At 48.2% G+C, this 27035-nt stretch overlaps 1 protein-coding gene across 1 annotated transcript in view; it reads left to right on the top strand.

Annotated features, from left to right (window-relative positions):
• The window catches only part of ACOXL (acyl-CoA oxidase like), a 240471-nt gene that overhangs the window by 183630 nt on the left and 29806 nt on the right, over window positions 1-27035 (top strand). Inside the window, exon 15 of the mRNA XM_064481989.1 lies at window positions 11520-11590. Coding sequence (XP_064338059.1) covers window positions 11520-11590 — 71 coding nt within the window. The remainder of the gene's footprint in view (window positions 1-11519; window positions 11591-27035) is intronic.

Consider the following 27035-nt stretch of genomic DNA (forward strand, 5'->3'; position numbering starts at 1 on the left):
AGGAAGGAAAGTCAGACATTTCCTGGGTCCAGTCAGCCTCCAGCGGGGCTGTGTTCATTTCTCCCTGCCTGCCGTCATTCCCGGGTGGCCGGTCAGGATGTTCCCTGTGAGCCAAACAAAGGTATTTAGCTTAGCGCTCATTAGCAAGGTCCCCAGAGATGGGCCATTAGGTATAATTTAAACTTACAGACAACGTCCCTTTAGCGATTAACCAGCAATAGAGTACAAAGTTTACAGTAAAAGAAACAGATCTAATGGAGTCAGATTTGTTCTTCCCTGTCACAACCGCCTGAAGGATTTCAAGGAGCACAACTAGCTACTTAACCCTAACCCCCAGTTAGCCAGGGACTGGTTCAGCCTTTTTAAAGCCGTGGTTCTCAACCAGAGGTGATCGTGCCCACAGTGAGGACAGAACAAGAATGCTCAGGTGACCGCTCCAAGAGCGCGGGCTCTTCCGTCACGGGGTGAAGGTGGTCGCCAGGAGCGCCACACCCAGGGCCAGCCCCCACGCAGGGACCACGCCTTGTGAGTCCCACGGCCTCACCAACGTCCCAGACTCCGACTTCTACCTTCTGCTCCCCGGGGCAGCAGGGGAAGGAGGAGGAAGGAGCGGGACCGAGGAGGTAAAGGAAAGAGCAGAATGTTCCCTCTCCCATGAGTCATGAAGGAACAGGATGGGGTTCCCTGATTTGCAGATGCAGACATTTTAATTTGTCTGCACACTCACTGTGTATGAGGCTCTGGGGAACTGACTCTCCTTAATGGCACTCAAAAGTGACAGATACAGAAACCAGAATGCCAGTTCACTCATCACAGATCCAAAGCCAGCTGCTGAATGGTCATGCGTGTCCTCGCTGTGGGGACAGCTCCACCTGGAATTCAGTCACGCAGGTGCAGAGCGTGGGCTGTCTGGGCAGCTCTTGGTGGGGGATCTGACTTCTGTGCTCTCCAGCCACAGACGCCTGGAGCCCACGGGGCTGCTTCCCGGACTGCCCGGGTGCCTTTGGTGCCTAACTCACCCCTGGAGAAACCACCCTTCTTTTCTGCCAGTGGGTTCTTCTTCCTGATTTGTTGAAACACATCTGGGATGTGAAATAGCACTCAAGACACCTTATTGGAAGGCGTGCATGTCCCAGAGCTTCTCCTCCACTTCGTGTAAATTTTCATGGCTCTGTTCTCAAGGGTGCTGTGACCCCAGCATCTGGGGTCCTCCCTCTGGGCTCCTGTGAACGGACCACAGACCTTGCCCTTCTTGGGACACGAGGATGAACTGCTTGGACTCCAGGTCTCACCTTCATTTACACAATGTAGGTAATTTGATATTTACACCATGGGGCTGTTGAGAAGATACTAGAAACCCCTTACCTTCGCCTTTGACCATAGTTAGTGTCCAATAAAACTTCTTTTTAAATTGCTGTTAATTTCTCATCTACACAAACCTTAGTTGCCTTCACTGAAGTGGAACATTTAGACCATTTTCCACGAGAGGAAGGAACAGAGAAAGGTTAAACAGGGTAGGTTCCAACATCTGAAATCTTAACACCGGGGAGAAATGTCACGGGTTTGATGTTGCCACAGCAGGAAAGAATTCCAAGTCAGTTCTGAATCTTTTATTGGTTAATAACCATGCAAAGCAAAAGAGATTATTTTCAGGAAATTGGCCTCTGGTTCGATGACAGACGAAGAGGGTTTGGCTGTCTAAAGTAACCAAAGGGAAATAAGAATCACAAGAGAAATAATAGGACTCCATGACAGCATCTAGAAATCCGAGGAAGGTTCTGAATTGGAGGAATCGATCCACAATGAGGAGGTTTGTGCAGATACAGGATGGATTCTAACGGCAGGAACGCACCTCACGCGCTACCCGGGAAGATTTAGTCGGCTTGTCATTGTGTTCAAATAGCACACTCCCCCCTGGCAGAGGTCTCCAGGGGCCGGGAGAAGAGGTGGACGGAGCCCATCTGTCTTCGGTGACTGGGCCCACATGTTGCCTTTGGAGACTTTTGATGGAATCGCAAAGAGGGGAGGGAAGGATCGGGCTGTGAAGGCACAGACCTTAGCGTCACCCCAGATGAAAATGAACTCCGCATCTAGCCATTTTTATTAGGAACAAATGGGAAAAAAAAAAAAAAGCCTTCTGGCATCAGTATCCGTTTGTCACCTGAAGACTTAGGAAAACCACGTCTGAAATAAAATAAAAATGTTAAGCAGTCTCTGGTGGTTTCTAAAGTGGTATGTAACCATTAGGATGATAAATTACGCTTTTTCTTTGATATACATTTTTATGTCACCCTAGAAATAGCAGTTCTGAAGCACGGTGCCTTCTGAACCCCGAAAGGTGTACCAATTCCTAAATAACAACAAAAAAGAGAAACTAAGCACTTTTATTAAATAAATTACCTCCAGCATTCTCCAGCTCTGTGCAGAATTATCTCCTGGTTTTCTCCTTCTCAAAGCTTGGGAAGTCCTCCTTATGCTGCAGGAAGTCCCTTTTCTGGTTCTTAAAGTGACTAATAATTTAGGATGTTTGCATCAAAAGTAGACTGTAATTATGGTTAGAATAGATAAATAGTGTGGATTTCTGCCTACCGGAGGATTAATTTCAGACTCGCCTCAAGGATGTACTGGCTTCCAAACAAGGCTTCCTTGGTTAATAAAAATGTGATCACATGCAGGATTAAAGCGTTATTTCTGTATTTTTATCCGTGAGAGCTTTCTCTGGTATTCGTCATGAGATCAGCATTTTCCTCCCTATTGTTAATGGGGCTATTCTTTCTATAAATTGCGTTCACCTTGATTCAGTTTTAGCTTTGACATTCATCTTCCAGGAAATTGTGGGAACACACTTACCCCTTCCTTGAATGTGCGTGACTTTAGGCGAGCTCAGAAAAATAAAATGTCACAACTTCATCCAAAAGTCCTGTGTGAGTTTAGGAACTTGTCGTCCCCTTATATTCAATTCCAGAAGTTTCCCCCAAACCCCAGCTCCTCCCAGCTTGAAGGGCAGACATGACCTCTGAGGTAGAATCAGAAGTCGAAAGTCAGCATGTCTTGTTCTTTGAATAGTGGTTTCTGCCCTGTTCTGCTGTTACCGCTAGAGACGGATGTCTGGCAGGCGGGGAAGGAGTGTGAGGACCGCGGGTCCTGTACTGGCTGTGACAGCCTGTGTGCCAGCCTCTCCCGTCCACACCCTCTGCTGGGCGCACTAGCTGAGGGCCGTCTAGTGAGCCCTGAGTAGGTGGTCTGAGGGAGGAAGGAGCTCGGGGACCGCTGCCCCTGCTGCCGCCCTTCCTCTTGGTCTGGCGCTCACTACATATGCGGGCAGAAGCAGAGGACGGGGAGTCTGGAGATCCAAGAGTGGGTGCGATGTGCTGCCAGATCCCAGCAGACCAGCATGTTGGAGGCCCCAATGTTGGAGAAGAGAAGGACCGTCTCTGGCCTTGTCATCTCTGACCTGTCACATGGCGGGGGAACACATCTCAGACCCATCATTCCTGCCAGCAGAAGGTGCACCTGGGAGTTGGCGGCTCCGTTTTTGCGCACACGATGGCTGGGAGAGGCTTGCTCAAATGGGATGTTCTGCGTACTCCGTGGGACTCTCTGAGTCTCCAATGCCCCAAGTCTGGGATAGCGGAGAGGCGCTTGCTGGGAGCCCAGGAGGTGGGAACATTTGGGAAGAAGGAACGTGAGAACTGGCACAATGTTGGGAAACGGAGAGGGAGAGAGAAGGCGCGGACGCACCTGGTGGAAAGGAGACTGTCTTAGGTCCCAGGCAGCGGGAACTTCATGCTTACATAAATGATGGCTCTTAAAAACTGACCCTGGAGCGCTGCAGCATGGGAGCCCCGAGGGATGCACGCAACTCTGCCACGTCGGATTTTCGTTTTGTGCCTCATCAGCAAATAGACTCGGGAAGAGAGGAAGTTCTAAGATGCAGGCGCCCAGTGCTGGACCACACTCCCAATGTCCCCACTTCTGGGAAAGCAGGGACCGGGGAGCGTGGCTCCCGGGCTCCCGGGCTCCCGGGGGTGGAGGAAAGAGCCCTTCTGCGACGTCACGCAGGCTGCTCCCATTAGCACAGTGTCGGGGGGGTCTCCCCCGGAGCCCCAGGCCACGTAGGGGAGCTTGAGGTCTGGGTTGGCCAGACCTGAAGACCCCAAGTGGTGTCTTCTCCAGAAGTGCTGGCACACGGCCCTTGCCAGCGCCCCTGGGGACCCTGCTCACCCCAGAACCCGGGAGCGTGTCACCTGGGAGGTCCCGAGAGGACTCCACTAATTCACTCTTCTTTGAGGGAGGTGGCAGTTTATGAGAGTTTTATGATAGATGACCTGGAAGATTCCATTGCACCGGGAAGCGGGAATGAGAGGAGAGAGCCAAGTCTGGTTCCTGGAGGATATTTGTTTGCAGAGGCCTGTGAAGGACAGAATTTAGCAGCTGTACTTGACCCAGACGCTAATAAAACGTCACTTACCTTCCGGGCTCCAGGATGTTGGCCGACGGGACTGATCGCCTCCCTCCCTGGTGGATTCGGCGCATCCTCTGAGCCGCGGCTCCTGTCACTTCTTCAGTCTCCACAACAACCTTGCTCAGCCCTTGAGGAAACTGAGGCTCAGGGCTGACCAGCCGTCTCAAGTCCCACAGATAAGGGTGGATCTGGGACCCCACCCCGGGGCTGGCTGACCCCAAGGCTTCTGAGCGTCAGATCTTGAGAAGAGCCCTCCCACCCAGGCCCAAGGACTTGCCTTCCTACAGGTGAACATTGGAGAGTGGGCACCCTAGCGAACTTGAACTTTGGGGAGATTTTCTTCGTCTTTTATTTAGCACGCCCTTTCCTGTGCTAAAGCTGACTGCTTCTCCCTGGCTGGGTCTCTGGACGATGCTTCTTGTGTTTTCTCCCTCACAGGCTTTCTGTGAGGGTTGGGTGTGGAAGCATTAGGGCCTTGCAATCGTGAGGAGAGCTGATACATGAGGAGAGCTCAGTGTATCAGGCCCTGTGGGAAATGTGATGTCCTGAGCGCTCATTAACCCCCACACCGAGGCAGTGTGGGAGGGACCACCCTCTACCCAATTTCCACCCCAGGAAGCTGAGGCACAGAGAGGCTACTTAAGTTGCCCAGGGCCACATAGCAGAAGCAGGAGTCAGATCCCAGCAGACTGCTGCCATCTGCCCACCTTGGGGAGGCCCTTCAGTGCTTGTCGGACCTGAACCTGGGAGCTGAGCATTGCTGAAGAGGCAAGAAGAAGAAGCCCTCCCTGCTTTAAAAAAAAGTGGTTTTTGGTCCTCCACTATGTGATCAAAAAATGTACCTTATATGGTGAACTGCTAAGATCTGACCTGCGGTCCCCACTGACTTTGCAGCTCCTGGTACCTGTCGTTTCCAAATAAGGTTAATCAGCGCGCAAGTTGGCAGGTGCAAATAACACAAGAGATAAGAAAGAAACAATTTGTGCCACATAACTCTATATTGTGAGATTTCCGTTAGGAATATGGTTAAGAATAAGACCTTCTAAATTGTGAATAAAGACAGAAGCATAGGAAATCTGGTCATACCACAGCAACTCTACATATGATTTTATATATATATATTTATTTATTTATATTTATATATATATAAAGGATCCCATATTCTAAAGTTAAACATATTTGTAATAAACATAAACTTCCATTTAGGTTTTAAAGGACAACATGTTCTAATCTCACAAAACGTTTAGCAAACAACCTTTGAGCTCACATGAGCCACCCACACAAAACCCAAAAGGAGCTACAGAGAAAACACAGAAAAAGCAACTGTCTGTTGACAACCAGATTTTCTTTCAGTTCTTTGAGTTTTTTTTTTGTCTATAAATAATCTGTGTTTCAAATGTGACCAGTTTCTTTAAAGGTGTCTCCTGGCATGTGCTCGCATACGTGTGTTTGAAAAACAAGAATTAAATGTGTAAATCTTGGAAACTATTGAGTTTCTGGAGGGGAGATCTTCAAAATACATGCTTTTGAGATACCCAGAGTGTCAAAATGAAGCATCACGATGAGGTAGTCTTTCTTCAGTTCATCTCTTTACCTTTTATGAAGTCTGGAGTTTGATAAATCACCAGAGATAAAAACATCATTTTTAATCTATCGCAGATCCCAAATGTCAGGAGGAAAAATAGCGTCGTGTCTCCTTTTTGTGAATTCACCCCTCTCTTTGCTTATGAGTTATGGGCATGTGTTTGCAGAGAAAACATAATGCTCTATTAACTTGAAAATGATGGCTTTTACTCCGAAACATGAGAACTGGAAAAAAAAAAAAACCATTCAATTCTCTGAGATATAATCGTTTAACAAGTTTTGTTATCTGCTTAAAGTGGCGTAGAATGTTAGATGGGAAAATGACTTGCCTTCCACAAGACAACTAAAAGCAAGGTTTTCATTGGATTTCATCAGTATTTCTCCTTCCCTGACTGACTCAGTACCCTGGATCTGATATATCAAAGTGGCTGTTGAATCCTCGATGGGGAAATTTTATGTAACCTCGGTGCAAACAGAGATTGATGAAGCTATGTTGTGATTTTTTTTTCCCCCCAAAATAACTCAGAAATTCTCTCCAAGTTGGCAGCCTGGAAAATAGAACACATTTTCACAGATTTCTATAATTACAGGTGAAAATGATTCTGTGTCCAAGAGTGCAGCCAAAAGAACTTGTTACCCAGATTCTAACCTCTTCTTACTGCGATCTGGTGGGTAAAAATGCAGAAACCAAAAAAGTAAATTAGCCAAGGAAACAGCACAGCATCAAAAAATGGCTTTTTAAAATGTTTAAAGTAGCTGTTTCTTAATACGTGATACAGTTTCCTGATGCAGTTCCTTGCCTTGTGCATGTCTTATCATTCTTAATTCCTGAGACGTTTAAGACATTAAATTTTATGCAAACCCATTTCAGGCCATGGACATGTGGTTGAGTTTTTCTGATCATCACTAGAAAAAGTTTTTTTCCAGCAAGTTAAGGAGACACTCAGATTCCGTCCTAAGCACCAGAGGTGCCTCAAGTCGCAGCTGCACGGGACCGGCTGCAGCTGTGAGCAGTTGACCTTGGTTTGCCCTGGTCTTCCCTCTTGCAAGGGACATGCAAACCGTTTTTGTCCTAAGGAATGGGATCAAGGCCTTGCCTCGGACTCCGGGGCCAAAATGGCAGGGCCTCCTGGGGAAGCTGAGACTTGCTCTGTCTCTCAGACTCGGATTGTCCTGTGAAGGGCAAGTCTGCGCCGGCCCCAGCTGAATCCAGTATCTCCTCAGCTGCCCTTCAGAAACAATACTGATGGAGAACACTCTGTTCGCTCCTTTATCCACCACCCTTCATCCAGCAAGCATGTGTTGAGGCCGACTGTGGGCCAGGAGGTGTGTTAAGTGCTGGGGATGGAAGATCCAGTAAGAAAGGCCCCTGTTCTCAAGGAGCTGGGATGAAGGTTACCGTAGACCAGGTGCTTTGGGAGAACATGGGAGAGACAGACCCACTGTGTGGGGTTTGCACAGCTCCCCACAAAGTTCAGGTCAAGGGGATCAGCATCTGAGACCTTGATTTTTTTCTACTGATGTACAGTTGATTTACAACATTGTGTTGGTTTCTAGTGTACAGTGTAGTGATTCAGTTATACACATATACATATTAATTTTCATATTCTTTTTCATTGTAAGTTATTATAAGATATTGACTATCATTCCCTGTGCTATACCATAGGCCCTTGTTGTTTACCTGTTTTATATATATACAGTAGTTTGTATCTGCTAATCCCAAACTCCCAATTTATCCCTCCCCTCTTTCCCCATTGGTAACCATAAGTTTGTGTACTATGTCTGAGTCTGTTTCTGTTTTGAAAATAAGTTCATTTGTCTCATTTTTTCAGATTCCACCTATACACATCATATGGTATTTTTCTCTGTCTGACTTACTTCAGTTAGTATGATAATCTCTAGGTCCATCCATGTTGGATGGAAGTGGCATTATTTCATTTTTATGGCTGAGTAGTATTCCATTGTATATATACCACATCTTCTTTATCCAGTCATCTGCTGATGGACACTTAGGTTGCTTCCATGTCTTGGCTACTGTAAATAGTGCTGCTGTGGACATTGGGGTGCATGTATCTTTTTGAGTTAGAGTTTTCTCTAGATATGTACCCAGGAGTGGGCTTGCTGGGTCATATGGTAAGTCTAGTTTTAATTTTTTGAGGAACCTCCATACTGTTTTCCTTAGTGGCGGCACCAGACCACATTCCTACCAGCAGTGTTCCCTTTTCTCCACACCCTCCCCAGCAGTGATGGTTTACGGACTTTTTAATGATGGCCATTCTGACTAGTTTAGTTTTGATTTGCACTTCTGTGATATTAGCAATACTGAGCATCATTTCATGTGCCTGTTGGCCATCTGTATGTCTTCACTGGAGAAATGTCTGTTTGGGAGAGACCTTGATTTCTGAAGGACGGCTAAGATTTATGTGCATTATGAAGGTGGAAAGGGATTACAAGTGGAAGGAAGAGCAGACTGGGAGCATGAAATACATGGGTGGTTTGGGAAAGCGCCTGTGGTCTGCTGTGGCCCAGGTGCAGGGCAGACGTTGGGGTGGGAATCAGGGTCCCGCAGAGCCTGGTGGGCCAAGGGCAGGAGCCTTCCCTGTCAACCTCCACAGTCAGTGGGGGTCCAGGAAAGGGTCAGAGCAAGGGAGGCATGGCCTGACTGGGGTTTTGGAAAGACGCCTCCAGCTGTGGTGTGGAGGGGAATTGTGACCAGGGGAGGCCGGGCGAGGCTGTCCAGGAAGGAGGTGGGAAGATACGAACCCAGAAGTGATAGCGACAGGACCAAAGGAGATGGTGGGGTTCTGGAGACGTTGCAGGGAACGAATCTGCGGGACCTTGACGGGGATCCGATGTGCAGGATGAGGTGGGAGGAAACTCGGAGGCTGATGAGTGAGAGGCTGGCTCTGGCACCAGGGAGACAGCAGACAGGATCAGGTTCAGCTTGGACACAGGGCACGAGGGGGACCCGGTTCTGAGGGGGACTTGCGGCATGTAAATAAGGCGTCAAGAGAGGGGAAGGGCAGAGACATTCCTGTCCTGAGCATAAGCATCGTGTTAAATTGAGAGGTGACTCCCTCAAAATGGAAAATTGGAGTCGATGCCCCGCCCCTGGGCCATTGCTCTTGGCCATCCTGCCCATGACCCTCCTGGAGTCCACAGCTCTTGGGTTTCTGAAATTGGTCAACTCCTGTTCTCTGGATGGATCAGTGAGGGGCTGGGGGTGGCCTCCAGCTGAGTGTCACTGTTGGAGCTGTCTTTCCGGGCAGGTGTGAGGAACCCGCAGGTGGGTGGGGCGGTCCCTTGGAGAGGGCTCTCTGTAGTGGGGAAGACAGGGTGACATGGACGCCACCGTTGGCTGCATCTCGGTCTGCCTCCTTGTCTGGACCAGACCCCAATAAGCATTCCTTGGTCAAGGGGAGCCGGGGGCCTCGTCGAAAAAGTGAGAAGGTGCCCCATCTGTCTGAGGGTGGGCAGCTCCCCGCACATGGGAGGACTCTGGGTTCTAGAGATGGGAATCCAGCCGAGCTCCACCCTCATTGCTTCCTGAGTGAATGGCCACGCTTGCCCCAGGCTGAAAGGGCTCTACCCAGAGAGTCCATGATGAGTGAGCTCCCCATCGTGACTTCATCCCTGACCCAGCCAGAGCCCACAGATGGCTCTCCTTTGCAGCCAGCTTCGTAGGAAAGGACCCTGGGAAGGAAGATCAAATGGGCAGGGGGAGAGGGACATGGCCTCCATCTCGAGGCCTAGATCGGCACACACTGCCTCACAGGGCAGCCCCCCCCCCACCCGGGAACCGCCCACATCTAGAACTTGGTGGCCGGTTATCCACATCTCGCTCCCATGGCTCAGACTAGGATCAAGGCTTCCAAGATGTCAGTGAGACCGCGTTACTGTTCCCATCCCAGGGCCTGGCCAAACTGGCCTTTTGCCTGTCCTGAGCAGTGCGGTCCCCGCTAGTCCACGCTTTCCCCCTCTGTGCGCAGAGTTCTTGCAGATGTCAAAGAAGTGGGGGGAAATACTTGTGGTTTATCTGCTGACGAAGTTTTCGGCATGTCCTGTGTGCAAGGCTCTGGGCCAGGAGTGCAGGGATGCTTTCCAGCATAGTGGTGGGAATGAGATGTGAACACAATGCCTTCCGGCAGGTGGATGATGACGAGCCTGGGACTTGGAATTAAAAATCAGGACAGCATACAACTGACAACAGTCAAGACTGCAGAGTAGTTCGGTCATAGATGAAAACGCTCTAAAGAATTGTATTTTACAGGTAACATTGAAAACTATTAAAAAAAAATCCCAGACAATACTTTCTTGATTCATTTGTGCTAATATAATTCTCTTTAAAATACCTGCATTTGTGAACATGACATCCAGACCTTGGGGTCAGAACAGGGGAAGCAGACTGCCCCTTGGTCCCGGGGCTGGCGCTCCGCGTCTCTGTGGGCTCTGTGGAGGAGGGTGGGTTGGACGCAGGGGATGCTCATGGCTTTGGGTGGTTGGTCGGGAGGGGTGAGCTATGCTGTGCTCAGAGGCAAGAGGTGAGACAGCCCAGCAGACAGCGGTGAAGGGAAAGACTGAAAGCAGCTTTGAGTCTGGAAATAAGAGGCTCAGTTTCTCGAGTTCACTCAGGTAAAGCCTTAGTACCCGTCGAAAGAAGTGGGTTTAAATCTGGGGGCAGCAGGGAATCATGGGAGCATTTTCGAGAGTGAAACAATAGGGTTAAAACAGCATACGTGGAAGGCAGTTGTGCTTTTGTGCTGATTTAGACCAACATAGAAAGGGGTGCTCGCAGGAGTGGGCCTTAATGAGAGCTCTGGGTCACCTGTATAGAGGAGTATAATTTGTGTAGATTGTCTAGTTAATATTCCTGGAGCGTTCATGGCCATTAAAATGGATGGTTAAAATATGTTTTGCAGACCTTCTTGGTTTCTCTCCACCATTCTGTTGGAGAAAAATGCTTGGGGAAGTTGACCTGAAGTATCTGGGGGAGTTGGTGGCACTGGCTTGAATCAACACTGGGGCCCCCTCATTCATACCAAGAGAAGACTTAAAGCCGTTGGAATCACGATGGAAAACTGAGATAGAAAGTTTAGCACTGCCAGATTTACAAAGGCAGGGGGAGTCCTCTAGATGGTGGTCACAGGAAAGGGACAGAGAGTGTGGTCATGGGGGACAGGATGGGCCATATACTGGCTGAACCCAGGACCTCCCGCGGTTTAGGACGGAGTTTTGCTGATGGTAATGGCTGCGTGCTCTGATGTGATCATCCTGGTCAGTGGTGGTGGAGAAGTCACTGTGTGTTGGCCCTGCCCTCCTGGGGCAGGCTCTGCCCTCCTTGAACTTATCACCAAGACAAGACCAATAGCACCCCACCTGTATCTGTTGTCACCATGGTGTCCTCCTCCCCACCAGAGGGGCTGGGGGTCCAAAGGGAGGTCACTCATTCTCCCCATTTCTTCCTTTGCAGTTACCTTAGAGCAGTTCTCCCTGGCTGTGAGGAGCTGCCCCGACCAAGAGGACCAGGCTCTGTTGAAGAAGGTACGTTATGACACAAAGCACAGATTTCCTTACAGGCTCGCAGCATTTTTATCGCCCTGAGGAGAGTTTCATTTTTACAAGCAGGAGTAAATTTATCATCTCTGAGTTTTGTGCTCCTGGGGGATAAACTTGTCATCGGCGGGTAGGAGGGTTGCTGGTTAATGAGCACCACCGTCGTCTGTGGAGCACAGCAAAGCGACGGGAGAGTGGGCGTCCGCGAAGAGCCGGGAATCTCTTTAATTCTCCAGAGGGCTCAGTTGGTTCTCTGTAAGCTTATCTGACAGAGGCTGGATTCTTTGAGCAGATTTATGAGGCTTGGCCAAATTCCACGGCTCTCACCATACTTTTTAATTAAGACAAAGGATTCCATACCTTGGGTGTCTGCTACATCCTCACTTCCGTCGCCGTGGGGCACGATTCACAAATGAGACTGTTCTTGTGAACCACGGGAAAGGGCATCTTAGGGCACAGAGTCCCTGCCCTTGAGTGGGAGACAGACTTCTTTTTTTTCTTGGTAACCGTTGCTTAATTGCCTTCCAAATGACAAAGGAGCAGGAGTGTGATCTAACCTACATTTCGGCTGCACATCTAGGTGAGCCAAAGCATAGGAAAGCTGGCCAGCAGCCTGCACGCATTTAATTACAATGTAGTCTTTGAAGGCAGAAAGCAGAAGATACCAGCAAAGCACAAAGGTACACACACCCTTTTCCACCGGTGACTAAGACTCACATTTTCACCTAGAAACTGTACTTAGACCTAAAGGCATCTGCATTTCCGTGATGTCATTTCAGTGCTGTACTGTCAGGAAACCGCATGGACCAGGAATTGCATTTCTTTAGCTAAATACCATACCAGGTGTCCTCTGACTTTAGAAATGGGTGGAAAAAATAGGGTGTCACTAGAAGGGATTTTCAACTCATTTGCCTAAGACCTGATATTTTTGGTCTGCTTTTTTTTTTTTTTTTTTTTTAACTTTCAGTGATGTTGATCTTATCCTAAAGAAGCGCTGATACGCAACACTGTTTTCGCCTGGGAGCGCTGGTCCCCCAGAGTCTAATACACCGCCTTTGAATGCCATCAGTTCAGGCACATCCATGTTTCTTGGTATTTTGAGATTTTCCACATGGAGCTCCCATTTCCCTGCCCCTGAGGGCTGTTCCCCAGGGACCTTTCCTTCCAGGTATAGGCTGTGTTGCTGTGACCTTGAGGCAGCTCTTGGGCCCCAGACATTCACCTCTACTCCAGTCACTAGTCAAGGTGACGGGGACATGGAGCCTTGGACTTTCTCTTCCCGTTCCGTCCAGTGTTTTCTCCCGCCACCTCCTCCTCCTTGTTTCTCTGTGTTCTCCCCTTGCTGTTCATCTCTCCTCCGTTTGCCCCCTGTGGGCTGAACCAACTCCTGTGGGCCGCTTGGTCCTGCCGACGAGCCCCGCGTGGAGGTTCGGTGCGAGTCCCAGAGGGGGCGCGGGGTAGGGAGGGCGGAGCGTGGGGCCGGCGCGGGAGACCAGACCTCCAGTTCCGCGTGGAGCGGTCCCTGTGGCCCCCACCACGTGGGATGCCTCTGAGCTTCTTCATGTCTGTAGTGAGAGGGCAGCAGGAGATGCTGCCCAGAGCCTCCTCCTCCTCCCCCCCGACTCTCACGCTGCCCCAGGCTGGCTCCTCTGGAACATTTGGTTGGAAACTAACAGTTGCAGGTGGGAGAGGGTAAAGATAGCCCACGGTGTCCTGAAACGAACTCCAGTGACATTCAGCAGGGTTACGGCTTCCCTCTTGCTCTCTGCAGACTGTGTGACTGACAGCCGGGGACGATGTCTGTGGGTGTTTCTCAATATTTGAAGATATTTGAACCAGCATCATCAAAGAAGTTTCACTAAACAAAGCCTTGCACTCAGTTCGTATAGACTGAAACTATTTTATGATTTTTTTTCAGGAGACTGAGGTTTTTTAATGTCACATATCAGAGAGTACCGTGTGTGGGTGTGACAGTGGTGTGCAGGATTTCTGTCGATTGTTATGTGGGAGAACTTGCTCAGGGTGACAGCGGATCCTTTTGACTGCAATCAGCCTGCGGTCAAGTTCATGTTTACTTGGGTGAGCAATTCAGTTCATAGATTGTCTGCAACCAACTTAAATACTTAATTCCACCTCTTTGGGTGAAAAGTTGTCGCAGGCAAAACAGGCAGGTCTAGACTGACTATGATGTTTTACAAAATAATATTTGGCATGCATGTCCTTGCATCCCTACACGGTCCCAGGTAAGTGAGACCTGAGGACCGATACCTCCTTCTGACCTGTGGGGGCGCTCTAGACACAGACGGCAGGGAAGATGCAAAAGATGAGCACTCAGCAGTCAAGCCAGGGTCTGATACCCCTGGAAAAACAGATCCAGAGTGTGAGGTGTTGGAGATGGCAGAGGCCAGAGGCTTCAGGGGACAACTAGGAAGAGCAGGGCAGGGAGGAGGAGAGGTGGCCTCTGCCACCGACCGCTCATTGTCAGGCAGTAGACCTGGGGCCACCAAGCCAGGGCTCTGGACCCTCAGGCTGGGCTTCCTCTGGGACCTCCACCCAGATGAGCAGATTCACAGAAAATCCACCACCTCGGCCACACCAGAGCCACACGGGAAGTAAGACCGATGTAACCACAGGGGCACTGTTGTGGCTGGCAGGTGGAATCACTTTCGTGGCTCGTCGTGAATTGCAGCCTGTTTGTAGAAAGGACTGTCAGACAGGAGGGACCTGGCTTCTCTGTGACTCAGTTTCCCCAGATATCAAAGAGAGGTCAAGGCTGTCGATGACTGAGGATTTTCCCACCGCTGCATCCCTGTCGAGGAGCTGGGAAAGAGGTGCCGAGGGGCAGGTACAGCTGTCACTAGGGTTTGCCTCTCAGGGGGGATTTCACTGCGATTTTGAACCACAGAAGAGATTTAGATTCCATAAATTACTTATGACCCCATTCGCTTTTCATCCCCTACTTAACCTGTTTCTTCCCTCATCCTGGTTCTACTTGCCAGTGACTCTCTTTGGTCCTTGCTGTCGCTGCCTTGCAGAGCTCCTGCTCCGCTCTCTGCTCTGTTGTGGCTCCAAATCTCACCTGAGCTCCAGCCCCACACCCAGGCATGCTCAGCAGGTCTGAACCTCACCCATCTCTGGTCTCCGTCCTCCATCCTTAGCCTCAGAACCGTGGCACAATCCATGACCCTGTCCAGGGGCTGCCACACCAGACCCATCCATTATCCTTTGCGGCATCTTTCAGAGTCATCCCTTTCCTTCTGTCCCGAAACAGAGCACCTGGACTTGGTCCTGCAGGGGCAGACCTGGTCTCCACTCTGCCAGGAGCCAGCATGACACCTTGGGCAGGTGACTTTGATCTCGTTTAGTGTCTTCTTCTGGCAAAAGAGGAAGTGAACTAGATTACTCCAGAGACCCATCTGGCATCCACACTCTGCCGACCTGTGCCTGGACGTTATCAACAAGCCTGTGATGCTAGACACGGTTGAGAATGAGTCAGCCTGGTCCTCTGCTGCCTGCCTCTCTCCTTCGGGCTGAGCCAAGTGAACCTTCTCGGAGCCCCATATCCTGCGTGTCCCTCTCTGGGTTAGTTTCCAGCCCTAATTCTCTGTCCTTTGGAATAGAGAGATCACAGCAAACCTGGACTTTTTTTTGAGAGTGAAGGGAGGCACCATTCAAAAGTCAGCTTGGCTGACAGGCGTAAGCCATGACTGATCCAGGCAAACCCAGGCATCTGGTTAGCCTCTTTTTGAATCAAAAACTCCAAAACCCTTTCCTCACTCAAATGGCTGTGCCTTGCCGATCAAGCTTTGCTCTCAGTGTTTGGTCCAGATGTTCCCTGCCCCGCACCCACCTCCCCATCCCGGGATTGTCTCCTCTTAAAACTTGTGCCCTCTTGTCAGTGATGGAAATTGGCAATGAGACAGGCCTTTGTTGCCAATCTGCATGCCGACCATCATTTTCTAAATCAGATACAAATGATCATAGTCCCTTATTCTGTTGCCCAGGGAGTTGCTTTCACACCTGGCAGCAGGTTGTGGGTGAGACAGCAACCCAGCGAAGATCCTCACTGGGACAAAAACATCCTGAGGCCGTCACCTACTGGGTCGCCCTGCCTCCCTTGGAAAAGCAAGTAGGATGTTCTGGGGAAAGTGGCCCTTCCTGGTCAGTGCTGCTCCCCCCTTGCCCCCAGCCCCGGCCAGGGCGCAAAGGCTAGCTGAAGGTGCTCCGGCTGAACTTCTGTAACTGGAGGGTTGGCTCAGAGCAAGGCTTCCCCACATCCAGGGATGCTGAGCGAGTGCCTGGAATGTTCCCCACACTGCAGCCCCCAGTGCAGGCCTGGCTCAGCCACTCTGCCTCAGGGCTCTGGCTGGAGGCACCATGTGAAGTTCAAGGTCGGCCTTTCTGTAGGTGAGATCCTCTATCAAACCACGGTGACTGTAGGAAACGGTGTCAAAAGCCAAGCTGCCTGCACGAAAATAAATAGACCCGTCTTGAATCTCTGCTCCCCAGATGGCAGACTTTTGGCGGGGCTGTCACACCAGCAGCCGTAATGATGCTACAGCCGTTCTCTGGGTGATCGGCCAAGGGGCTGACTCTCTGTGGCGAGGCGGATGATGCTTTGGTCTGAGGACACGAGCAGTGGAGTTTGAGGATCTGCTTCTGCCCAGTGGGCGGGTGCAGGGGCCCAGCAGAGTGGACGGCACTAGACCAGAAATCCTGCAGAGACCGACTGGGGCTGGAGTGCTGCTCGAAGCTTCCTTTGCACCTCCTACGAGCTGCCAAGTATTCATGCTGCCCTCAAATGCACAGGGGAGACCGAGCAGATACGGAAGGACGGATGCCAAGCCTCCCTCACCACTGTGGTCTGGCCAGATTGGGCTTTTTCTCTGTCTAATGATGTTCTAGGAAATTGGACACATTTGAGTCTTTCTTGAAACCCAAAGTCCCCGAGCGAATGATGTGGCCCAACCCTTCCGTCCCCCAGGTTTACAAAATACAACTTGTCCCCAGACTCAGGCTTTTTCTCCTAGCCTGATGGAATCCTGGCCTGTCCGGAACAAGGGTTTTAACAACAACAAAAAAATGACTTTACCTTAGCCTGGGAACGGCAGGGCCTTGAGGAGAAAGGGAATTTTCCACATGACCGCTCCACTGACTCACCTCCCCTCAAAGGTTTAGAAACACCCCAGCAAGCTGGTTATCGAGTGTTCCTTAAATTGTCATTGTCACAAAGATTCTTTCTGCTTCGCTTCTCGCACAGTTCTCCTCACCCTGCCCGCTCCCTCCGTGCGGCTTGGACCAGGGAGCTGCGTTCTGCTTCGGGAAGGGCCCTTGCATCCTGGCAGGGTCTGCCTTTGTGCTTTAGAGAAGGCCTCTGCGCCTCCAGCTCCGAGGGGGTGCTCACCGCGGCCACCCCAGCCTCGAAGCAGGGTGTTTACAGGGGACTGTCCCCGCCTCCCAGGCGGCTGGCAGCAGCCGTTGGAGCCTGTCAAGTGGGCGAGGTGGGGTTTTTCCCTCTTTCCTGCATTCTAACTGCTCTTCCTTTTCTCAACGTGTGTAGGTGGTAGCTGGTTTAAGCACCAGACCTCGCAACCAAGAGTTAATTGCAAGCACCTGTCACTGAGTGCAGGGTAAACGGTGATGGCCTCTTCTCTGCAGGCGGCCCTGCTCCTGCTCGCGGACCCCGCTGTGGCCTTTGAGAGGGTCCTGGGCCCCGGAGCAGGAAGCAGGAGCCAGCATGCTGTGCGGGCGCCACCCGTGCCCACAGCCCCCACTCAGGCATCATGGGTTCAGGGTTCTTCTCTGGGGCTTGACTGCCTCTCCAAAACCCCGTCCAGGATGAAGCGTGTCAGTCTCCACTCTGAACTCCGTGGGCCCAGATCGTTAAGGGTGGTGGGGTCCGCGGCGATGAAGTCCCATCCCCTATTTTTTTCCTGCTGTCTTTCCTGCTCCTTGAAAGCCAGAGCCACACAGAAAGAAGCGAGCATGTGGCCCACGATGTTCCAAGACAGCCGGTCCACGGTGTTCACTGAGCACCGGTCACAGGCCAGGTACCGGGCAATGTGTTTCTAGTTACCTGGCTCATTAGAAGAATGTTTCAGTTTTTTTCAAATATATTTAATAAGGGAAAAGAGAAAACATAAAAATCCAGTTTCAGACGTAGTGTCCCAGCCATAAATAGTTTACTCTCGTTTCTCCACCTCTGTGCCACTGAGGCCCTGGAATGCCTCCTGGTTCTCTCCCCACAGGTTCCAAGCTTATGCCAAGGTTCTGCAGGGCTCCTCTCAATCCACCCCTCTCCCCCCAAATCTCAGCGACAGTTATCTCTCTTGATGAAACTTTAATTTTGGAAAGGGATCTTTGGCGCTTAGGACTAACTTTTTAACTCAAAGAAATAAATACCTAATGGTAGAATTTTCGGCTCCATGATAAGTGAACAGAAGGGTCAGTTTGTTGACTGTCTGCACATACCTAACACAGTCCCTCTTCAGAAACATTTATGAGTGGCCACTCCATGCCAGGCACTGTGTTAGGCCCTGGGGGTGGCAGTAAGACCCGGCCCTCACCCTCAGCTCCCTGGCCAACAGACGGGACAGGCACTTCCCTGCACCCCAATAAGCAAGCATGCTGGAGTGGGCTGCGTGCTGAGAGGTTGGAAAGTTGGGCTAACGGAGCCCTCAGCCGGGGTGCCCAACTCAGCATAGGCTTAGAGAAGACTCACCAGAGGAGGTGGCATTTGTGCTAAGTCTCTGTGTTTCTGCAGGAGATTAAATTTAACCAACTGTGTGGGTTCCACCGTGCTTACCGGTGGGGTCAGCGCGAGAGGCTGTGTGCTGAGGTTTCCATTTATAGAATGTTTCAGGTGCACTGACGCGTGTCTTGAGAGCTGGCTGCCACAGGAGGGGACTAAGACAGCTGCCTCTTCAGGGCAGAGGTATCCAGAAGCTTCCATTCTTGTTGGCGGTGCGTGTTTCCCCAATGTGCTACAGCTCTCCTGAAATTCCAGCATTCAGTAGTCCTTCCTTTGGCTTGGAAGGCTACCCTAACCTCCAGAGGTTAATGGCAAAGTCAGATGCAGCAGAAGCCATCCTCAGTACACAGTGGCTCTAGAACTGTACTGAGAGCATGGTCTCCAGGCCAGGGGCCAGAGCTGGAGAGTGAGACAAGCGGTGGGGAATTGGGAGGGGAAAGGCAGAGGGATTTCCTGCCACGTGAGAAGAGGGCATGCTCTGCTGTCTGAGCGTCTGCACTTCATGCACCTCCTCCACGAAGCTCTCCTGTCGGGGGAAATGGACCAGCGGCTTTCCAGGCCAGACACCATCGTGTGCACACTCTACACGTGCCTGACCACCGAAGAGGGGCCTATGATCGCAGGGACCGATGGCAGTAGCATGTGGAACGTTACACCTGCTCTGCCCTTAACGCTTCTTCATCAAGCATCTAAGTAGACATCTGAGTGGAGAACCTGATGGAGAGCAGAAACCCAGTGTTCAGAACAACAGCGAGTTTCCCCAAGTGCGGCGAGCATCACCCTCTGGAAATTCTCGGTCCTGCAAGCCTGGCCCGGGACGTGTGGAGGAGTCCCACTCTCCCCTCCATGTCCTCCGTGCACAGCTCTAGGGGCAGATTTCATTTCAGGCTGTTCTAGAAGACAGGGTGGAGAGCAGGAAAGGAAATCGCTGGAGACAAATAAGAACATCTGAAGAGTTTGGTGACAACTGTCTGTTGGAAAATGAGAGCCAAATTTGGCCCTAGGGAAGCAGAGTGAGTGGGAGGAGAAAACACAGCCTGGCCCCAAACTTGTCATTTTGCCATTTAAATAAAGAGGTCAAGATGCTGAAGTGCCCAGGAGAATTCTCTTGAGTGACTTACCCAGAATATGGAGAAATTCCATCACGGAGTTTCGGTGATATGAGTCCAGGCTACTAGACGTTAGCAGAATTACCAAGTGGTTTCCCCAGCACACGGTGAAGGGGACGTGAGCACTAAAATGACATGGGGACTCACGCTGGATGGGGCTGACGAGGGCGGGATGGCAAAGCTCAGCACTCACAGGCACACAGCTCCCCTCGCTGCAACCAAGCACATTCGTGCCCCGATGGGAAACTGGAAATGTTATGAGATTGAAGATTGCTGCTTCCTGGACCTGCCCAACTCTTCCTCTTGCCCTTACTAATTCTTGGCTGGTCTCTTTTGGGTTGATCTTATAATGTTCAAAAGTCTGCTGAAACACACACACACACCATGGATATCGACTTCGAGAGAGGAAAAAAGAGAAAGGCTGATTAGATCTACCCCCTCCCTCTCCTAGGACCCAGCAAGATGCTTGGGACACAGTCAGCTCGCAAGAAGGAAGGAAGGGGAGGAGAAGAGGAAGGAGGGAGACATTTAGTTTTGCAATAAATGCCAGGAAAATGACCCGCATGAGGGTACTGGTAGCAGACTGCTGCTTCTTCTCGGGGCCTCCTGATGGAATGTTTTCATCTTTGGGAAAATCTTTCCATCTTTCGCTCTTCTAGGACTGTGGAAAGGACAGAGCTGGGATGAGACAGCTTGGTGCGTTCTTGAAACCCTCGCCTGATAGGAAGGAACAACCTACTGATAATTGTTTGATTAGTGTACGATATTTTGGAAGTTCTTTCACAGAAAACATAACATGAAATGTCAGGATTAAGATGCATTACATGAATGAGACAAACCTACTATTAAGAGTGAAAGGCTTTCAGATGGAATGAAACACAAAACCCGCTTATATGATGGTCACAAACTGCAGGCTTCTGCTTCCAGGGAGGTGAAGTTGACACACTCATCCCTATTCTTTCTGCTAAGTTCAGTGACAACAAAACAGTGGCTTTACGTATAAAACAAGCATAAGAAAACTCTGAAAGCAGACCTCGGGACCTGAGGAATGAACGCCATGGCAGGAAGTTCTCTGGGTTTTCTCTATGCCTCACATAACCCAGATTTGGAGCTGAAGAAACTGGCAACAGAGAAAGCTCATAAAAGCAGACCAAAACGAAGAAAGCTACCCTGGCCAAGAGCCCAAGGACCAGGGAAAGGCCAGCCCGGCAAGACAGAAAACGTTCAGACGGTAATCACCCTAATTCAACCAAACACCACAGAAAAATCTGTGGCCGCACCACCATCATGTTGGGAGAGGCCACTGGGAAGCACAGACCCCCTGGTCACCAGGCTCTGAGACCATTCAAGCCCGTCGGTGGGACTGTGTCCGAGGAGGCTGGGAGGACGCTGGCGTTTTCATCTCCTCGCAGCTGTGAGGAGGCCTCCGCCACACCCACCGCCACCCCAGTACAGTGTTGCTGGAGACCACCTGGGGAGCCTGGTCCCCTCCCTCCCCTGGCAGAGCAAACCACTCCTCCTCCCCACTGCCGTGGTGGCGTCAGAGAAGGCCAGACGGAACGGCAGGACCTTCTGAATGACCCAGTGATGATGAAGCCACTGTCTGCCCCTACCTCCCCACCAGAGGTGTCTGTGGAGGCACGTGGGGAGCAGAAATGAAGATCTCCTGTCCTCCAGCCAGGGTGATATCAACAGAGGCCAGTGGGGAGCCAGAACTTCCACATTCACCCATCAGTAACGAGGAGCACTTAACCCATTTGGTGATCAACCGAGGCTGCAATACACTCCTCCCTCCTCTGCTGGAGGAGAATCACAGTACGCTGGCTGAGAAAAGGCTTGCCTAAGACCCACAGTCTCCTAATACAATACCCCAAAGGTGCAAGTTTCAATTAAAAAAACTCATGCTACCAAGAACCAGGAGGATCTCAAACTGAATGAAAAAAGGCAATCAGCAGACGCAGACACCTGCTTATCCAGTAAAGGTTTTAAAGCAAACATCATCATAATCTTTTAATGAGTGATATCGAACATGCCTGAAGCAAAAGAATAGAAAGTCTCATCAAATTAATGTCTCAGCAGAGGAACAATAAATATAAACAACCAAATGGGGATATTAGAACTGAAAAATGCAGTAGCTGAAATAAAAATCTCAGCAGGTGGAGTTAACGGCAGGATGGAAGGGACAGAGGAAAGGATAAGTGAACTGGAAGATGAAACAATAGGCATAAAGGAAAGTGAACTGAATCTAAACAGCAGAGAGAACATAGAAGAAAGAAGAAGGGGGAGGAGGGAGAGGAGGAGGGACCTGTGGGACTATGATAAATATAATATTTGTGTCATCAGAGTCTCAGAAGGAGAGGAGAAGGCAGGCAGGGCTCAAAAAGTATTTGAAAAAATAATAGCCAAAGATTTCCCAAATTTGGCAAAAGGTGTAAACCTCCACGTTCAAGAAGCTTAATGACAAACAGGATAATCCCAAAGAAATCCACACTAAAACACGTCGCAATTAAACTTCTGAACATTAAAGACAGGACAAAAATCTTGAAAGCAATGAGAGAGAAGTAATACCTTAACTATAGAGGAAAACCAACTAAGATGACAACAGATTTTTCATTAGAAACCATGGAAATAGAGCCAGAAGCAAGTAGAGCAACATTTTTCAAGTGTTGGAGGGGGAAAGAACTTTCAACCCTAAATCCTGTATCCAGTGAAAATATCCCTTAGGAATTAAGAGGAAGTCAAGATATTCGATGAAGGGAAACCAAGAGGATTTGTCACTGGAAGACTAGTGGCTAAAAGTTTTCTGAACAGAAAAGAAGTGTTGAAAGAGGGAATTGTGGAACTTCAGGAAGGAAGAAAGAATACAGCGAGTAAAATTCCATCAGCCTTCCTTCTCCTTTTTGAGTTTTCTAAGTTATGTTTGACAATTGAAGCAACAACTGCACTCCTGTCTGATGTGATCTAAATGCACGTAGGAAACATAGTCAAGACAATTAGGTTGTGAACAGCAGAGAGTAGAGGGAGGTGTAAAAACTTGACTTGGAATATTAACACCAGTAGACTGTGATAAGATATATGATTGACACTTGAACAATGTGGGCGTGGGGTGCCAACCCTCTGCAGGGGTGAAAACCTGCATTAAACTTATAGTTGACCCTCTAAATATGCACTTCCTCCATATCCAAGTTTCTTCTGTGTCCACATATTCAACCAACCATATTGCAGTATTTACTATTGGAAAAAAGCCACGTATAAGTGGACTCATGCAGTTCAGACCCATGTTGTTAAAGGGATAACTGTGTTTATTATCACCAGTAGACTGTATATACGTGTGTGTGTGTGTGTGTGTGTGTGTGTGTGTGTGTATTGTCACAGCCTACTGGTTTCAGTGGTTTGAGTGAAGTGTTCACACATAGATGTATTTTTTACATATTTACAATTTAACATTTTCCATCCACTTACTTCTAAGCTATCTGTGTGATTTTGTAGACATCGTATAGTTAGTTCATGTTTTAATCCACTCTCTGAGTCTCCATCTATAATGACTGCATTTAGGTCATTTACAGTTAGTATAATTATTGATATATTAGGGCTTAAGACTGCCATTTTATTTTCATTCTCTCCATTTTTCATGTTTATTTTCTCTCCTTCACCTTACTGTGCATTCTTTGAGCCTCTTTTAGAATATCATTTTGATTTCTCTATGGCATTTTGGGGTGTGTCTCTCTGAACTGTTTTTTTTTTATTAGTTTCTAGTATTACCTAGAAAAAATATATCATGCAAGCATTAATCAAAAGAAAGCAAAAGTGGCTAGTATCAAATAAAGTAGACATCAGAGTAACAGAACCACCAGAGACAGGGAAGGACATTATATAATGATAAAAGAGTCAGTCCACCAAGAAGATACAGCACTGTTAAATGTGTATGCAGCGAACATCAGAACTGAAAAATACGTGAAGCAAAAACTGGTAGAACTGAAAGTAAAAGAAGACAAATACACAATTATGGTTGGAGATTTCAAAACCCCTCTCTCCACAATTGATAGAATAATTAGACAGAAACTCAGAACATACAGAAAAGCCCAACAATCGTTACAGACAGGATCTAATAGACATTGATAAGACACTCCACCCAACTTGGTAAAGAGCCACAAAAATCCTGTAAAGTCCTGTAGCTAACATCGTACATGGCGGGGAAAGAAGGAATGCGTTCCCCTAATATCAGGAATAAAGCAGTGGTGTTTGGTCTCAACACTCCCAGTTAGTACAATACTGGACGTTCTAGCCAGTGCATTAAGGCGGGAGGCGGAAATGAAGAGGCATATTATTTCACATCCAGAACAGAAGAAATTAAACAGTCTCTATTTATATATGACATTGTTGTCTATTTAGAAAATCCCAAGGAATCTACAAAACAAACAAACAAATAAAAAATCCTCATAGAACTAAGAATTATGGGTTTAGAAAGGTTATAGGATCAACATACAAAAATCATTTGAATTTCTATGTATAAGCAATGAACACCTGGACAGAAACAAATTTTTAAAACTCAGTGTTGTGTATTAGGCATCGATCTAACAAGTTATGTATAGGACCTATATGCTTAAAACTACAAAATGTTGATTCTCAACAAAATACTGGAGGCTGGATTCACCAGCAAATTGAAAGGGTTATATGCTATGGCCAAGTGGGATTTATTCCTGGAATGCAAGGGTGATTCAACAAACAAAAGTCTATCAATCTAATATACCACATTACCAGAATGAAAGGAGAAAACACATGATCATCTCAAGTGATGAAGAAAAAGGATTTGACAAAGTTTAACACCTTTCTTGATGAAAAAAAACAAACACTTAGGAAACTAGGGAGAGAAGACAACTATGTAAATGATGCTCAACATCACTAATCATTAGGGAAATATAAATCAATAACACAACGACATAATACTTCACACCTACTAGGATGGCTGCTGTCAAAACAACAAAAAACAAAATAACAAGTGTTGGCAAGGATGTGGAGAAATTGAAACTCTTGTGCACTGTTGATGAGAATGTAAATTGGAGCAGCCACTGTGATAGACAGAATGGTAATTTTTAAAAATATTAAAAATAGAATTACCATATGATCTGGCAATTCTACTTGGCATATGCCCAAAGAGCTGAAAACACTGACTTGAACAGTTACTAGTACACCCGTGTTCATGGCAGCGCTAATCACAACAGCCAAAAGATGGAAGCAATCCAAGTGTCCACTAATAGATTGATGGATAAACAAAAAAGTGTGGTATATACATGTGGTAGAATATTAGTCACTCTTAAAAGGGGAAGGAAATTCTGACACAGGCTACAACATGGACAAACCTTGAATACATTATGCAAAGTGAAATAAACCAGTCACAGAAGGACATACGATACAAATTCATCTGTATGAGGTTCCTAGAGTCATCAAACTCATCCCAAGGAAAAGGGAGAATGAGGAGTTATTGTTGAACTGGTACAGAGTTTCAGTTTTGCAAGATGAAAAAAAGTCTAGAGATGGATGATGGTGACAGTTGCAAAGTCAACAGCAGATGAGGAATTGGGAGTGGGAGGAAGTTGGGATCAATTCTGGGTTAAAACAAGTCAGAGAGAAGAACCTGGCTGAATGCTCTTCCACAAGTTGCCCGAACCGTCTGCACAAAATACAGTTAGCGCTTCATACGCGCAGGTTCCACATCCATGGGTTCAACCAACCACAGGTCAAAAATATTCAAAAAAATTTTTTTCAGACAGTTCCAAAAAGCAACACTTGAATTTTCCATAGACTGGCAACCGTTTACATACCGTTTACATTGTATTAAGTATTATAAGTAATCTAGAGATGATTTAAAGTGTATGGGAGGATATGCATAGGTTTTATGCAAATACTACACCATTTTATATAAGGGACCTGAGCGTCTGCAGATTTTGGTATTGACTGAGGGTCCTGGAACCAATCCCCCCCAGATACTGAGGGAGGACTATAGAGGTGTGATTCTGAGCCAGTCTACATAGTGGATTGTTTAAGGAGCCCCAGAGGGAATAATCACCCTCTGCCTGCAGAGCCACGCACACACCCTCGGCTTTTGATCTACCATGACAGCAGCACATGGCCGCCCATCAATTTACTAAACTGGTTCCTCTGCCACGGAACATGGTGGTGAAGAGAGAACCATGCTGGGCTCTTCCAAGTCCAAAGACCCAGAAAGAAGCAATGACCTTCATCCCTGACCCTCCTTTCCTTGAGTTCTCTGGGCTCCTAGAATGATCCAGCTGCTGCTGCCTGTCACCTTTCTCAAGAAGAGAGGCAAAATTTTAAGACACAAGAAGTATTGAGCAGGTTGGATTTTTAAAAAGTTTAATTCATATCTTTAGTCAGTTTAGAAGAAAAAGAGACTTTGATCTGAACAACTTCCTTGGGTGATCAAAGAAAAAGACACTAGTGTCGATTATCCCTTCCCCAACTTTTTCCAGTATAATATAAATGAGACTTCCTCACCTGTGGGAGCTAATGAGCTCCCACCTGGAGCTGAAGGCGTGGAGGAGACTGCGCAGGTGAACTATGAGGATTAGAGATGGACAGCGTTCCAGTCTGGTCCAACTTTTAATCACTTTCCTGTTGCAAGGAATGCCATCAATTTTACAAGGCAGGAATGCAGATCCCACGTGGCTAAAGTCTGAGGCAGAAGGCAGAGCACTTCATCACAGTGAGAGAACTGGGTTGTTGCTGGGGGAACCTATTCTGATATCACGCTGGTGTTACCGGGAATTAATAAGCTTTGTTCATCTTCTCTGACACTAGAGGTCCTTTTGCTTCATCTCCCTGCTCATTATGCAGCGCAGGCCGTGGATACAGGCTGCCTATTTGGCATAAATTGCAGGCAACCTCCCTTCTTTTCTGTGTTGGTCCCGGGAGGCTTCTGCTCCTGGGAACCAAGAGTCTTAGTTCTATACATGTATCCTAAGCCCTGATACTGGGCTGGGCGCTGCAGAAATTCCAAGATGCATGAGCCACAGTTCCTGCCTCCCTGACCACATTGTAGTCAGGGAGCAAGTCACATGGGCAAATAATTACACCAATAGACAGAATGTGTAACAGGGGAAAACATAGTGCCGTGGGAACCCAGGAAGGGAAGGGGTGACTTTCAGGAGGAAATCAGGGAGGGGTTCTTGAACAAACTTTCAATACAGGGAACTCTTAGAAGAATATGGCCATTTCAGCTTGGCATTTGCCATAACAAAAAGAAGAAGCCTGGACATAGAATGGTGATATATTTAAATTATTATACAGCAAAATGACTTTGTTTAGGGGTGTATAGCTCTATGAATTTTAACCCATGAAGAGAATTTTATGAGCCCTACCACAATCAGGATACAGAGCAATTTGACCATCCTAAAATAATCCTTTGTGGTATGGCTTTATAATCATCCTCTTCACCTTCTGATAAACTCTGGCAACCAATGATATGTTATCCATCACTATAGTTTTGTCGTTTTAAGGATGTTACGTAAATGGAAACATACCATATGTAACCTTTTGATACTGACTTCCTTCA

This window comes from Camelus dromedarius, chromosome 33 (assembly GCF_036321535.1).
Source record: "Camelus dromedarius isolate mCamDro1 chromosome 33, mCamDro1.pat, whole genome shotgun sequence".
Classification (NCBI taxonomy): Eukaryota; Metazoa; Chordata; class Mammalia; order Artiodactyla; family Camelidae; genus Camelus; species Camelus dromedarius.